The sequence below is a fragment of the Haliaeetus albicilla genome, chromosome 5 (assembly GCF_947461875.1).
Source record: "Haliaeetus albicilla chromosome 5, bHalAlb1.1, whole genome shotgun sequence".
NCBI lineage: Eukaryota > Metazoa > Chordata > Aves > Accipitriformes > Accipitridae > Haliaeetus > Haliaeetus albicilla.
In genome coordinates, this window is record NC_091487.1 from 13,011,930 (window position 1) to 13,027,828 (window position 15,899).

Sequence of the window (15,899 nt, forward strand, 5' to 3'; positions counted from 1 at the left end):
GTTTTTGGAAGCAGACAGTGAAACTGAATGTTACATTCGTTCTGTGTTGGTAACTTTTTAAAGCAACAGTGAACACTCTTGAAAAAGCCACACAGATTTTCTGTCTGATAATGACCAAGAATATTACCTGAGGTCGCAAGACTCTCACAATAACTGCCCTCAGCTGCTCATGCTGACGCCTGAATTTCCTCATTTGATCAAGACGACCCTGGAGTTTCCTATGAGCAGGATTGATACGCCACACCATCTTCAGGTTCTCTTCCCTTTTTCTTTTCACAATATCTCTGAGCAGAACTTGTAGCTTCTCATATTCATCATCCCAGGTTTGGAACACTTCAAAGCAGGCAACCATTACCTGAAGAGAGTTTCAGAATAGGAACTTAAGCTCCGAGATGAAATGCTTCCTGAAAATCACTATTCAATGTAAAAATACAGCCACCAGTATCACAAAACCATGAACATACCTTTTCAAATTCTTCATAGGCAACATGCATCAATTTTCTGGTTCCCAACACTTTAAGTAACTGAGAGCTCAGATCTCTTGAAATAGCCTCCACTAAACGCAGTGCCCTTTGGATTGGGTATTTTGTATTTCTGATTTTTCTCAAATGGGTAAATATTGCAACAAGGGCCTGCCTTATTTTGTCCAGCTCAGTAGCAGATAGCAAGTCATTCAGCGGAAAGTCTTTCATCAGTGGATTATAGTCATTCACAGTTTCCAGAGCCTGTTTTAGACCTAAATGTAATAGAAAAGACTGTGAATATAATTTTTCATTTCGTTAATCAAATACGTAGCTTTAACTAGACCAAGGTTACTCTAAACAGCACCGTTCATTGTACCACAATGTTCAAGTTTCCTAACAGCTTAAGTTCTGTAGGACATTTGTGAAAAATTTTATTGAACAGACATTTTACCTGTGTCTGTATCAAAGCTCACGGTTGCATGAAAACGTTTGCCATGTTTTAGAATATCCAGAGTCAGAAGAACTTCTGGACTTTCACGTTTTTCCTGAATGCGATACAGAGCTCGTTCCAAATTTAACCAGAAGCTTATCTCCTGTAATGCAGTGCCCGATGCAGGGTCCCGATCTAATTTGGTCACCTTAAAAGTAACAGAGACAAAGAGAAGGGATGGAGAAGAGCATTTAATTTATATGCTTCAACTGTAAAAACTTGCTCCGTTACTAAATATAATTGAAACACATAACATCTACTAGGTTTTAATAATCAAACCTCAGACAGTTTTGGCACTCATTCTGTGAGAAGTGTAGGAACTGCAGCGCAACAAGAGTCAAAGTTTAATTCCAGTGGTCCTAAAGGTCGGTTTTAAGACCTTCGTGTAGTATCTTCAGCACAGCCTAAAAAGGTCACCTGTCCACTTCCCTGATCAGTGTCTGTATTCTGGTTAATGGCAGATAAGCCAGACAAGAAAACAAACATTTTATGCTCTGGAGTAGGAAAAGGCACCACTGTTCCATGACCAGTAGGTGTTTACTGTGCCCATGGAGGAAAAAAGCCAGAGTAGTATCTGAGATGCTATTTTTGAGTGACAGCAGAGTTCTTTTCAAAAGTAACAGGCAGGAGTACAAGAGATTACAAGATAGGACTGCAGCAACTGTTCTGAAGTGGTTGTGGATGCACCTGGGAGAATAAAACAAACCAACAAGACCTTTTTCTCTCAATCTGCTGCAAAGATTTGAAGAATACTTACAAAATTCACAAGGTTACTGCCAATTACTTGAGTCTATTACAATAGAGATAAAACAGTCATGCTCTCAGCTACCTGCAGAACAATTTAGACTAGACTCTAAATTTAGACCAGGCTTAGTCTAGTCTAGTATTAGACTTAATCTAATTTAGACTAGCATCTCTGATGACTCAGAAAACTGGTCTCAGATCTTCAGAGTATCCTGCATGGAGCAGTATTTCACCAGCTAAAACTGTGAAGACAATAAAAAGTACTATGTGGAAGTTCTTATCACATCGTCTAGTACTTTTTTTTCTTCTTTTTTTTTTTTTTTACCTTTTGTATCTCTCTAATCCAGCGGTTGACTCCAGATTGTAGCTGATTGAGGAATAACGGATCCTCAGCCTTCTCACCAAAATCTGTAACCTTCGGTTTTTCTCCACGTTCATAACACTGCTTGGCAACATTAGTAATGGTTGCATGAATTGGCAGACTAATCTCTGGAATTTCAATATTCTGCTGCAGATGCAAGAGGCCCATTTCAAGTTCTGCAATCTTTTTCTCAACTGAAGGAGCCATCTTATCTCCATCCCTGAAAAAGCACAGATGTTTCCATATAAGAAGCCAAAACAAAAACCATACACAACACATTTAAGCCATCTGAACTACTTCCCCAGAGTCAGCAACAGCATCATATGCAACTGTGTGCTTAAACAATTTCACATGACTTGCCTTGAAGAGTCACTGCTACTTTTTTCATTAAACACCTACTTTAATTCACTAGCAGAGAAATGCAGTGTTTATACTGAATTACCTGTCTGCTTTGCCAGATTCTCTGATATAGGACTTGAAAAAGGGAGCAACAGCATTGCTAATGAAAGAGTGTAATGTTTCATATGGAGAATCTTCACTGAGAGTGAGCACTCTCAGTTGGGAAGACACTGGTTTGTCGGCATCAATCACTGGTGTACGCTTAATGAATGCCAGGCTGCAGAACAGAGGAGAGAGTTACCAACCAAACATTTGAAACTTAAGTGACAGTTACAATAGCTTTAATCTGACTGCAAGTTTAGGTTGCAGGAGTCAAATGTTAACCTGCATCATCATACTTTATAATCTTTCTTCTAAGAGACTTTAACACAAGTCTTCCAATAAATACATCTTTCTACTTCAGTAATGAGCCAAACGTAGCTATCAATAAAGACTGTGCAGTATGGGCACACTAAAGAGGCATACATGAAGCTTCAGAGTTAAATATGCATTAAGGTTAAGTGACAAATATGTAAGAGTCAGACGTAACTGAAAATTATTGAACCCAAGTTGCGTATGTTACATTTGCAAGTATGCCACATTAATAAGACCTTGTTTCCTTAACCTCAGAGCTAGAAGTCCTAAATCCATTCCTTTCAGCCTCATGACACACCCTTTTTTTATCAGAGCTTCCACCCTGAAAAGCTACTGCCCCACCTGAATAAAGACACTGCATGAAGCACTAGGTAAACTGGAGGTAAATTTGTAGGTAAAGTCAGTAAATCTGCTTGTGTAGGTTTTGCATTCATAGGGTAGAAATGTCAAGATCTATTTTACTAACTCACCTGTTTGATTTTATTCCATAATGAATGTCAGTGCTGATACTGTAGGAAATGAACTCTTTTTCCTCTTCTCCTTCATCTCCCACATCCTCTGCAAAAAATATGTATGTAAGAAATACTCTATTTCTAAGGCATCTGCCACTCTCAACAATCTTCTGCTATTACCAGACTATTTTCTAACCTTCAATTTCTACACCAACGTAATTAACTAAATTAAGTTAAATTTACCTTTGCAATATCCCTCAGATTTGGAGTGGGTTCATTAACAAAACTCCATTAACTTTTTTAGGTTGCTATAAAAAATGATAAAACATTACAAGCAGAAAATTATAACTCACATTTTCAGAGAAATATCTTCTGCAATAGAGAATGTGCATTTATTTGTAGACATATGCTGCCAGGATAACTACACTTCAGTGAGAACATTAAACAGCTGCTTTTTTCTTTTAAAGGTTGCTTTGTATTTTCAGACTTCTTCTTTGAAAATGATTTGGAAATTAAGTCTCTGAACAAAAAAAACCTCCTGACAAAACAAAAACCCAAGTCATGGAAGTACTTGGGCATTACCACAGCCAATGTATCACAGATGATGTAATTGCTGGGGATGCAGGCAGTGGTGCTGCAATGCAGTGATTTCGGTGCAGAAGGTTACTCCCTGTTGGGGGACACGCTCTGACTGGACACATTACAGTGGACTCTTGTCCTGCTCTGATTTCATTTGGCCCTTCATAGGAGATACAGCCTTTGGGTGTCACATTTGTGATCTCAAGCACCAGAAGCCTGCTCACAGAACAACACTGCACTAGATGCCGCAGGAATCCGTATGAAAGCTGTTGGCAGGCTGTGTAGCTAGTGATACTTGTGGTGGGCTGACCCTGGCTGGACCCCAGGTGCCCACCAAAGCCCCTCTATCACTCCCCCTCCTCAACTAGACAGAGGAGAGAAAATAAAACAAAAGGCTCATGGGTTGAGGTAAGGACAGGGAGAGATCACTCAATCAATTACCATCACAAGCAAAACAGACTCAACTTGAGGAAAATTATTGCCAATAAATTATTGCCAATCAAACCAGGGTAGGGTAATGAGAAATAACACCAAATCTTAAAATACCTTCCCCCCACCCCTCCCTTCTTCCTGGGCACAGCTTCACTCTTGAATTTTCTACCTAACTGCCCCCCCCCAAGTGGTGCAGGGAGACAGGGAATGGGAGTTGGGGTCAGTCCATCACACGTTCTCTCTGCCGCTCCTTCCTCCTCAGGGGGAGGACTCCTCACACTCTTCCCCTGCTTCAGCCTGGGGTTCCTCCCACAGGAGACAGTTCTCCACAAAATTCTCCAATGTGGGTCCTTCCCACAGGCTGCAGTTCTTCATGAACTGCTGCAGTGTGGGTCCCTTCCACAGGGTGCAGTCCTTCAGGCACAGACTGCTCCAGCGTGGGTCCCCCACGGGGTCACAAGTCCTGCCAGAAAACCTGTTCCAGCGTGGGCTCCTCTCTCCATGGGGTCACAGCCTCCTTCAAGCATCCACCTGCTCCAGCATGGGGTCCTCCCTGGGCTGCAGGGGGACAGCCTGCCTCACCATGGTCTTCACCACAGGCTGGAGGGGAATCTCTGCTCCAGTGCCTGGAGCACCTCTTCCCCCTCCTTCTGCACTGACCTTGGTGTCTGCAGGGTTGTTTCTCTCATATGTTCTCACTCCTCTCTCCAGCTGCAATTTCTGTGCTGCAGCAACTTTTTTCCCCCTTCTTAAATGTGTTATCACAAAGGTGCTACCACTATCGCTGATTAGCTTGGCCTTGGCTGGCAGGGGGTCCATCTTAGAGCTGGCTGGCCTTGGCTCTGTCGGACACAGGGGAAGCTTCTAGCAGCTTCTCACAGAGGCCACCCCTGTAGCCCCCCTGCTACCAAAACCTTGCCACACAAACCCAATACATACCACATAGCATTTTTCATTACTCAGAAATATGGCTTCTGGTTTATTGTATTTGCAATCAGCAATTTACTTCATACTACCTAATCCATGCACAGTTTTCAATAATTTGCTTCTAATAGTATCGGAGAAAACAAGATCTCCATATGCTCCTGGAGGTTCCGAATCTGTTAAGTTTGAAGACTGGCTGTCAATCAGAGAATCCACTTTCCCCAAATAACTGCTATTAAACCAGAAAACATCAAGGGAAATGCCTTCTGCTCATAGTAAATTATTATTTAGCTTCTAAAACACCTAATAAGCATCTCAATTTGTTTTTAACCATACATATATAACAATACCTACGCGACAAGCCTGGAGCTAACTGATCACCACTATCTTCATTACTTTCAATCCGAACTAAGATTAACCAACCTCCTGAGCCAGACATAAGAGAAATTTAGAAATCATCTGCATAGCCTATTAACATCCAGTAGATTTTCTTTAAACACCATATTGTGAATTCATAAAGATCGTTGTTCTCCGCCCCCCTAGAAAATTCTAGTGTTATTGCTGCTGAAAAAGAAGTCTCGAACTTTGGAATGGGAAGGAGGAGGATAATCCCCGGAAATAGGCATAAGATAAACAAAGACAGGATATTTTGGGCAACATCTTAAGTTCACAGTGAATAGACAGCAAGTGGAAGAACCTTCTTCACGTTTCCCGCAGTGTGCAGTAACCGCAGGTCATGTATCCAGTATCTTACACTGCAGCTGCTGACATGTTAAATAATGCAATATGAAGTATGACTATTAAGATCTGACATACACCTACAGGGACTGAACCAACAGCACACTAGGCGCAGAGATCCAGAAGTTTAATATTAAAATTTTGCAAGCTCAGATTGGCAGGCATGTAGCCATATATGGACTGCAGGTCTTGTTTAATAGTAAAGGTCTGTGTTATTAAGGAAGCCTAGTTATATTTTATTGTTTATTAGGCTGGATTCTGTGACAACAAGCACCTATTTAGCAACAGATTTCTTGGCAATAAGAAGTCATTTTAGAAATAAACAGTCAGCAACCGCAGTGTGTCAATAACAAAGATGTTTCTGAAGTCTGAGTGTCAACTTAGCTGTAGCATTTAACGCAGCATTTGATGAGATTTCCGAGAACCGTTTACAAGCAGCATGGCCACCAGGCTTTGCTAACTAAACAAAGACACTGCAAGGTCTACATCTTGATTTATGAATTTCGGAGTCTTGCTGATTAACCATGGAAAAATGCTTTTTCCAGGCTGATTCAGGTTTGGGTTTTGGTTTTTTTTTCTTTTCTCCAAGGTTTTGGGGTTGGTGGTTTTTTTTCGTTCTGTTTCAGGGCGGTTATCTGCCATGCCAAGGAGCTCATTTCCCCGGCAGAAAGGAGGCCGCAGTAGTTAGTGCCTACAGCCTACTGACGAAGCACTTTCGCCGCCTTTCCAAGCAGGACAGGCTACAGCCGCGGCAACGCGCAGCACCCGCGCCCACAGCCCCGCCGAGCATCTGCCCCGAGACCGCCGAGCAGCGCCGGCTCAGGCCCCAGAAGCGCAGAACAAAGAATAACGGGGGAGGCCGGGCCGGGCGGAGGCAGCCGCCGCCGCCGCCGGACCCGCCCGCCCCAGCGGGCCCTTGCGGCCGCCGCCCTCGCGTAACACCGAGCCCCGCGGAAGGCGAAGCGGAGGGCGAAGCCGAGGCCGCGCCCGCAGCGCGGCAGGCCGGCGCGTCCCCGACCGGGGCCCTCCGTGAGGCGGGGAGCCCCCGCGGCGGGCGGGGGAGCGCGGCGGCGGCGGCGCGCCCCTCCCACCCCTCGGCAGGGCGGTGGCTCGAGGCAGGCGGCGGCAGGCGCCGCCGCCGCCATTTTGAGAGCGCGGCGGCCGCCCGGCTCTCGCCTCACCTTTGAGGGTGGAGCGCTCCACCAGGACCGTGTGGACCTGCGGGTCGGAGAGGAACTTGCGCATATGCTCCACGGCGCCCTTCTCCTCCAGCGCCGCCTCCAGCACCGCCGGCGCCTCGCCGCCGTCCTCCAGCAGCAGCGGCACCAGCTTGCGCAGGTGCTTCTGCAGCACCGACACGTCGGCCACGTTCTGCACCGCCGAGCCCGACACCTCCATGCCGCCTTCCTCGCCGCCGGGGCCGCCGCCCCCGCCGCCGCCGGAGTCGGACATGCCGAGGCAGGGACACCGGCAGCCGCGCCGCGCTCAGCCGCCGCCGCCGCCGCCCCGGCACTGGCCCTGGCCCGCCCCGCCGCGCTGCAAGCGACGCCCGGCCGCCGCGGGGGAGCCTGGGAAGGGCAGTCCGTCCCGCCCCCCGCCGCCGGGCCGAGGGGGCGGCTCCCGGTCCCGGCAGCCCCCGGGGGGAGCGGGCGGTGCCTGCCCGCCCCCGTATTTAACAAAGGGGTTAGGGGAGCGGTTTCTTCTGGAAAGAGGGCGCGGTAGCTGAGCGGAGGGGGGGGAGGGGCGAGCCGCCGCCCCCTGCCCTCGGCTGCCGGGCAGCGCAGCCCGGCCGAGGGGGGTTCTGCTGCTGCCGCCCCGCTGCCTGGAGGATAAGGCAGCGCCGGGGCTCAAGTGGCCGAAGAAGAAAAGCGTTTATTTCACGCGAAAAGTAAACCGAGAAGCCGTGAGAAGAGGTGGTACGCATGACGTTTTCCCGTGAAGAAGGCAGCAGGCCAGCCTGTCACCAGACAGGGCTTCTCTTCAGTGCAGGGCAACCCCGGCCCCTTTTACCTCGGGTGCTTTACACACCCGGCTAGCCCTGCTATTTACAGTTTAATGAATCCAGCACCAGAACAATTAATCCCGGTCTTTTGCGAGACTGGTTCCCAAAAGCACAGGACATAAAGAACACAGGAGGGACCGAAAGCACAGCAGCGAGAAGGGGACTTTTCCTTCAGAATCTCATTTTGTTTTAGAAAGTCCTTAGGGCTCTTTTACAGCCACTGCATACGTGCCTGCCCTATCCCAGTTATAAGTTTGACTGATCTAAGGTATTAGATGAGTTTCGCTCGCTGCCACTGAGGTGGACAATCCTGTTCCTCCTTACCCAAACCCGTCACCCCGCACCCCTGGTCCCGGCTGGGAGAGAGGAGGTGGCAGTGCAGTTCCAGAGCAACTCCACCGAGTCCCCAAAAGTACTCCGAGGCCATTGGGTGACCCACAGACTGAAAACTCCAGTTTTGGTTCATATGGAAATGGAGAAGGGGATGTTGCCCAAAAAAGAAAAACAAGCAAACGAACCATACAAAACTGCCTCCGAACCGCACATGCGTTTCCTCAGGTGGATACACAGCCAAGTGCACGGAGACCCTCATGGCCCGGATCTGTTCAGATGTACTGCACAAGAAACAAGGAAGATGGGGTAGGATATCCTGCCTGACAAAGGAAGTCCTGACCTGTAAGCCACTACACAAGTGTAACTCAGCACTAAAGTGTGGATGTCCAGCTAGGTTACTGGGAATCCAGAAAGCCCAGCTACATACCCCAGCTCCTCCATGTCTGCTGGCAAAATAGCATGCCTCTGCTCAAGCAGGCTCCTAAGGGGTTTAGGAGTCCAATTTAACTTTGAAAAAACACTGATTTCTTAAGTAATAGAAACCTCAAACCTTCTTGTCTGGAAGCAAAATGATCTGTTCGGCAACCAAGTTTCAACCACAAGCACTAGAACTGATAGAATTGATTTACCGAAAATCAGACCCATTTAGTGTCCCGTGTCCCCCCCCCCCCCCCCTTCTTACTAGAAAGGTAAATTTTATTTCTGACAAAAATAGTGGTACTCATCTGAATATTCTATTTACAGAATACTGAAATCATGTTTAATACAGCCTATTTCCATTTTCTGAAGTCTAGTTTGCTCACACCCTATCATTCTTCTACATGCAGGCTGTTTTAGGATTACACTTCATATGAAAACAAAGAGCTATCTTTGCTAGGCTACCTGAATTCCACCAAGGCTACCCCATATCTGGTCTTGCTTCACTGCTTTCCAAAGGGTGGAGAATTATCTACTACTTCTATCCATGTAGTAAGTGTCAGTACAGGCCAAGCATCCCAAAAACATAGGTTAAATCAACATCCTGGCATTCAGGATGTTCGTTAAAAGGGTGTTGATAATACTCTTAAGCAGCCTAGATCCATCTCAAGTGTAACTTGGCATCTCTTAGGTTAGCTCAAGCTATGGTTCCAAGTGCTAGCATCCTCATTCTTCTAAAACAGCCGTCTTCTGCTGCACCAAAATGTCACAAAATTTTTGTGGCTTACAGAGCAAGATACAGTATTTCATTGCTGCAAAATTGCTGCCAGGAAAAAATATGAATAAGGAAAGTAAAGTAAGGAAGTAAGAAGAAGAAAGCATAACAGAGATAGGAAATAAGAATTCAAGTAATTATTTATATACATTGCTGCTGAATTGCAGAGAAAGTAGGGTCAAAAAATGCCAGCAAGTCTCTTCTTACTGTAGGTTTTAAAACCCAAAATACTCCATGTGCGACAAGACTTTATGGCATAAAGAACAAGTCTAGGATTCTGGTATTTAAATGCTATGCTACTTGCAACTAAAAGCCAGTGTAGGTAAGACACTTTGTATTCCTTTAACCACTTCAGCCTTACCTCCTGCACCAAAGGGAGCGAGAAGAAGATGTTGTAAATTAGGTTAAAGAAAATCAAAGCAAAGATAAAGTAAACTAACTTTTTGCACAAGTTCTTATGTTCAGTTAAAGCCTATGGAGAAAAAAAAGCTTTAGCTTGCTCAATCAGGGTGAAAAATAGTTTGTCTTGATCCATCTCTAGTTAATTATGAATGTCCTTTTCTTGGATACACAAAGGACCTGGCCCTTCTCACAGGTATGTGAGAAGCCATTGAAATCAGCCATCCAAATGGCAAGATTGCCAGTATGACACATTTCCCCTATAATTCAATTAAAAATAAGTATTTCAGAGAATGAGAACTAGGACTTGTCAAGACAGACAAGATCTGCTCCTGGCAAATGCCATACAACGTAAGTAGAAAGAAAAGCTTTTGCGTAAGTTACAAAAGAAACAGCTTCAGCCAAAAAAAACCCAACCAAATGACTCCCCCCCCCCCCATATTTAATAGTAATTTAGTAGTATTTGAGACCAAATGCAAAGCAAAAACCGCAAACAACTAACAATCAGAGCAAATCACTTGCTTTTCCATCTCTAAGCCTCTTGCACCTCTAATTCTACAAACAGAATACTAGAAAAATTACTAGCCTTCATGCTAGCACAAACCCTCTTAGTGTGGTCTTCTGGATCACAAAACCACCTAAATAGCTTAAGGCAATTATGCGAATACCCTTCTCCCCGTTGTAGCAAAACAGTGGAAGCCCTCTCCCCTCAACACCATAGGGTTGATGCTTATGAATCTTCATGCTTTGTGCGTACAAGTCATGTGCTTGTGCAGGAGTGAATGCAGTCCCAATATGAGTGGGTTCAGAGAAAGCCACCCGCGGTCATGCTGCTCTTCAGTTATGTGAGGAAGGAATAATGTATTATATTCTTTAGCTCCACAGTAAATTCTCCCTTGGGAAATTTTTCATACAAAATTTTTAACTACATTGAAGTTTTATTTCATAAGGTAAAGACAGCTCAAGCCAAGCCTCATCATATAAAAGAAACTATAATCCAAGGAGACAGCGATATGGTAATTTAGCTACATGCAGTGAAAGTCTCCACAACCATTATGCATAGTAAAGATTCAAGGACAGAAATGCTCCACTTTTAGGTGGGCGGTCCATAACGGGATCCAGAACAATACTTGGGATAGCTGTGATTGCAAGTTATCTCCTCTAAGTACACTGTAAGGTACTAAAATAGTTTCCATAAAACAAACCGACAAAACTCCAAATACAAGCATACTTGTGCTACACTAGCACCTTCCTTTCCACTTCTAAAAAGCCAAACCAAGCAAGCAATGCCAAAAAATGTTGTTGGTCAAAGCCCCTGAGCTCAATTCCCTTAGAAATGATTAAAGCTCACTTGCTAACTCAATAAGGTATTTATATTGAAAAAACATCACTACTGTCAGTATTTTAAAACATTACATTTTGAGAGGTATTTGACCCTAATTCTGTAAACTGAATGACTGAATCCACCATTGTTTCAGTATCTAGTTTTTGATTCATGATTAAGCTTGGGAGTGCATGTGATGAGTTAACTTCTGAGCTTGTGCAAAAAACTCTTTCAGTATGCAAATGCTTAATTTATAACTCAAATCTCACATTTATAACTCAAGTCAGTAGTTAGATATTGATCCCAGGCTTACAACTACCCCCCCCCCCCAACCCACTACTTACTGAAAGTCAGCTTTATACAAGTAATTTCCTTAGTTCTTTTGAAGACTTTTATGGATTCCAGACGGAAGACAATTCCTACTGCAGATTTTTTCCTATGTACTTACCACCTGACCATTTATCACCTACCACGCTATAATCCCCGATTTTATGGCTACTTTGCTTGAAGCCTGTCAATATAGGAAGCGCTACAGGGTGTCCTGGTTTCAGCTGGGATAGAGTTAATTTTCTTTCTAGTAGCTGGTACAGTGTTGCATCTTGGATTCAGTATGAGAATAAAGTTGGTAACACACTGACATTATCAGCTGTGGCTAAGTAGTGTTTATAGCAAGTCAAGGATTTTTTTCAGCTTCTGATGCCCAGCCAGCAGGAAGGCTGGAGGGGCACAAGAAGCTGGAAGGGCACACAGCCACGACAGCTGACCCAAACTGGCCAAAGGGGTATTCCATACCATGTGATGTCATGCCCAGTATATAAACTGGGGGGAGCTGGCCAGGAGGGGCAGATAGCTGCTTGGGGACTGGCTGAGCATCAGTCGGTGGGTGGTGAGCAATTGCATTGTGCATCACTTGTCTGGTATTTCTCTCCTTTTATCTTCCTTTTCGTTACAATTATTATTTTATTTCTTATTTCAATTATTAAGTTTTACTTGTTTTCAATTCTCCTCCCCCTCCCACAGGGGCAGAGGGGAGGCGTGAGTGAGTGGCTGCGTGGTGCTTAGTTGCTGGCTGGGGTTAAACCACGGCAGAGGGGAAAACATGATGATATGAAAGGTGCATCTTTCATAGCTGTAGATTGGACATTTATGAAATTCCTTTCAGTACTGATAGTTGTTCTAAAAGTTAAGTCTGCTTTTTCTACTGAACATCCATCCATTACTCCAGTTTTTCCACTAATGGCCTTTCCATAAATTTTTTTTTCTTTTGTAAAAGTTATGAAATTATTTTAATTTGTACAGCCAATTCTGCTAACATAATCTGAACACACCCCCAAACGCCCTGTGCTACATTTAGTTTCATGATGAGCAAGTAAAATTCACATGTTCTTTATTTGTCCATATAATACACCATTTTTTTAAAGTTTTAAAATTAGATAAAAGCATATTAAATGGCAGGTGTATGAAGTTCTTCAGAAACAATGCCAGAACAAAAAATTGAATTACAAAATGTTAAAAAATATGTAGGTACATTTGAACTTAACATTCCACTAACGCATAATGTTACAGATATTGTCTAATGAAAAATAATTGTGCCACTTACCTATTTTTGCTGTTTCTAGGAACTTTTTATTCTGTACATAGGACAATTCTGTACAAAATATGAAGTCTACATTTTTATTACTTATTACCATAAAACAAGGTACAATGTATGTACAATATTAAAATGAAGCCATACTAAAGCCACACTAAAAAGACACTTGTAATATTACTTTTGACATTCCTGATGTACAGGTGTTAATTTTGGAAAACGGGGGAAGGTGTCAGACACAGAACTTTATGAAGAACAACAGTCACCAAAACTCTGCTTTAATTTTTCTTTTTACTTTGGATGTATTAGTTTTTGAATGGTTTAGTACAGGATAAGAAGTATATCAATATTGATAATAAACATGCTAAACCATTACTGGTGATAGATTTTGGAATATTGCCTAAGCAAATGTTCAGTGGCCCAAAACTTCTAATAGGAATTTATGGTGAACTTTAAACCTTTAAAAATACCATAGTATTTCCCTTTTTTGGTGAGTGTTTATCTTCAATAAAGAACAGAAATAAAATCTAGACAGTGAAAGATGTTCTTATACGTTGAGCATCACACAATCAATCAAACATTGATATACAGGTTTTTTTCCTTGGGTAACATAACTCCTTTCAGCAACCTCTTGCACAAACATACTGAACACCCAAAATCAAAGGTAACTGATAATCTGATAATCTACCAGCTAAAGATGGAAGTTCAAACAATGGTATATCAAAATACATAGACATTGCTTTACACAATTAAAAAAGCACCCTTTTTCCCTCAAAAGGAGAAGGCATCTTTAAACTGTTTTAATATAGTTTATCCTAATGGTAAAGCATATTCTTTTTCAAGTTTTACAGGAAATGTTTTCAGACACGGTGGACATTCCACTTAAATTTGGGTTGGTTGGTCTTTAAATTTAGTTGTTGTCAGCCAATATTTACCACCCACAATTTTCTTCCAATAGACAAGGTAACAAATACTGGAAATTGAATGTTAAATGCAACCAACAAACAGCAGGCACTACATCTGCACAAGGTTACTATGAATGTCTGCTTTGCGCAATTTTTTTTTTTAATGGATGCAGGAGACATTATACTTCCTTAAAAAGTAAAACAAAACTATTTTTAAAGAAGCCACGTTTTTATCTCTTTATGCATCAAGACATTAAACATTAAGTTATATCATGTTACTGCCAGAGACAAAAGAAACTAATCACCCATTTAGAATAGCAGAACACATTTCAAACAGCTTGTAAGCAGGATAAGTAAGTCAAAATACTGGCCACCCTGAGAGAAATCAAATATTGAAGACAAAGCACTATATTTTTAAAGAGATTTTCCTCCCGTGCTTTTCCATCTACAACAAAAAGCTCATTACATGCAAGTAATCTTGTGGAATATATAGCAGCATTTGAAGATCATCAGCAACTCAGATGCATTTTCAGTTCACTTGTGAGGTGTATTTGCAGCACATGTGCTCTTTACAACAACAACAAAAATATCTTCACGGTAAAATTATGGTCACTATCTCCTCAGCTCTTACTCATTTAAAAAGAAGCAGAATGGAATTCAAGGGTCCGTTCTTTTTCTTATTTTAATAAGCTTGTGATGTTGTGTTTCCTGAAAGGTTATGTTCATCTTTCAGGTAAAAACTGATGCAACCAAAATCACGCATAGTTATCTGCCACAGAATATTGAACTCCTAGAGCCCAAGAAAAATGCTGAGTATTAAGAGCTCAGATAAGGGAGAAAACAGTGGAGGAGTATTTTATTGACTTGAAAAAACTTAAAATGGAATTTTATATTCAGTCTATTCCCAGTTATAGTAAACAAATTTTCATTTTCGGAAAAATTCTTCTACCAGTTCATATCTGGAATACTGGTGCTGTATTATACACTAAAGACCAGAAAATATGGCTTTAAATATACATAAAGTATTTGGACATGGTATATATAGATAGATATCTTTATCCTAAGTAAAGGAGAAATAAATTTACAGAATTCTTAGAAAGGAATGATGATTGAGGATTGTCATGAAAGTTACCAGTTTGTAAGCCAAGTTTTGTAATATGAAAGAATAACTGTGTATTTTCAAAACTGCTGGTATATTACAAGACAGCAATAATGTGGAAACAACTGTAAAATTGAGAAATCCTAGAAAAAGTTTAATACTTAAATTTGAAATAATTCTAATTTTGAAAACACTCATTTATCATTAGTACCAACTATTGGTCATTCACTTATTTAGACAGAAAAGAGTTTATAGAATGCTTTTCTCAAATATGACTATAAAAACTGCATGTTATCAGCTAGCTGGTACTATGATAAACACCTCCAGGAAACTGTGTCCACTTCATTACAATCAACCCAATATTCTGCATATGGAATTGGGTAATTTACCATTGTTTGAACTACTAATCTTGAGCTGCATACTCTATTAAGTTATTGCCTACAGAACTGGGTTGAAGAAAGCTTTGACTTTGTGTGTAACTGATTGGTATGGCACAAAAAAGTAAGTTCTACAGTAGAACTGAGTCCAGAAAAAAAACTTTTCCTCCAAAATAATATTTCACTGTAATAGTTTAATGCCCATCATGTGATATTAATTCATCAGCTCTGCAATGTGATTCCAAGGCTTTCATGGTATAGATATCCTGAGGCAGTTCTGACTTGCGTCGCACAAGAGGACGATCTTTCTTCTGATCTTTCTGTGCCTGAAATAAAAATAGAACAAAGTCGGCCAAAAACATTAATTACTAAACAATTACTTAAAAATATTTCTTGCACATCAGCATGTTCATTTATCAGAAAAGAAATAAAAAAACCATGGGAAAAAGTTTATACTTTCTCCTCTTTACCCCACCAACTACCCAGTTTCAAGTCTTGACTTTTTTTTTCCTAAGAAGAGAGAAACAACTAACAAATTCTAAGCTATCAGCAATCATGACATTACTACGATTATCACTTGATAACTTTAAAAAATAATCTTCTCACTTATTTTTCATTTTGTATGTCTCTACATGTGAGATAAATGATTTTAAGTTTTTTCCATACTTCCAATTACGCTATTCATGTATCTGAAAATTTAAGGTTCTGCTGTACTATTTTACTGATGTTCTCTCAAAACCAGA

The 15,899-nt window shown here is 42.0% G+C and overlaps 2 protein-coding genes across 5 annotated transcripts in view; both read right to left on the reverse strand.

Annotated features, from left to right (window-relative positions):
* The window catches only part of DYNC1H1 (dynein cytoplasmic 1 heavy chain 1), a 46,714-nt gene extending 39,245 nt beyond the window's left edge, over positions 1-7,469 (reverse strand). The window contains exons 1-7 of the mRNA XM_069783449.1: positions 7,119-7,469; positions 3,283-3,370; positions 2,502-2,675; positions 2,024-2,279; positions 916-1,102; positions 465-736; positions 128-355 (exon numbers count right to left, since the gene is read on the reverse strand). Of these exons, the coding sequence (XP_069639550.1) occupies positions 128-355; positions 465-736; positions 916-1,102; positions 2,024-2,279; positions 2,502-2,675; positions 3,283-3,370; positions 7,119-7,389 (1,476 nt within the window). The 5' untranslated portion in view covers positions 7,390-7,469. The remainder of the gene's footprint in view (positions 1-127; positions 356-464; positions 737-915; positions 1,103-2,023; positions 2,280-2,501; positions 2,676-3,282; positions 3,371-7,118) is intronic.
* Positions 7,470-12,847: 5,378 nt separating this feature from the next.
* The window catches only part of PPP2R5C (protein phosphatase 2 regulatory subunit B'gamma), an 85,620-nt gene continuing 82,568 nt past the window's right edge, over positions 12,848-15,899 (reverse strand). For all 4 annotated transcript variants that reach the window (XM_069783451.1, XM_069783450.1, XM_069783453.1 and 1 more), the window contains one exon: positions 12,848-15,482. In XM_069783451.1, coding sequence (XP_069639552.1) covers positions 15,351-15,482 — 132 coding nt within the window. In that variant the 3' untranslated portion in view covers positions 12,848-15,350. The remainder of the gene's footprint in view (positions 15,483-15,899) is intronic.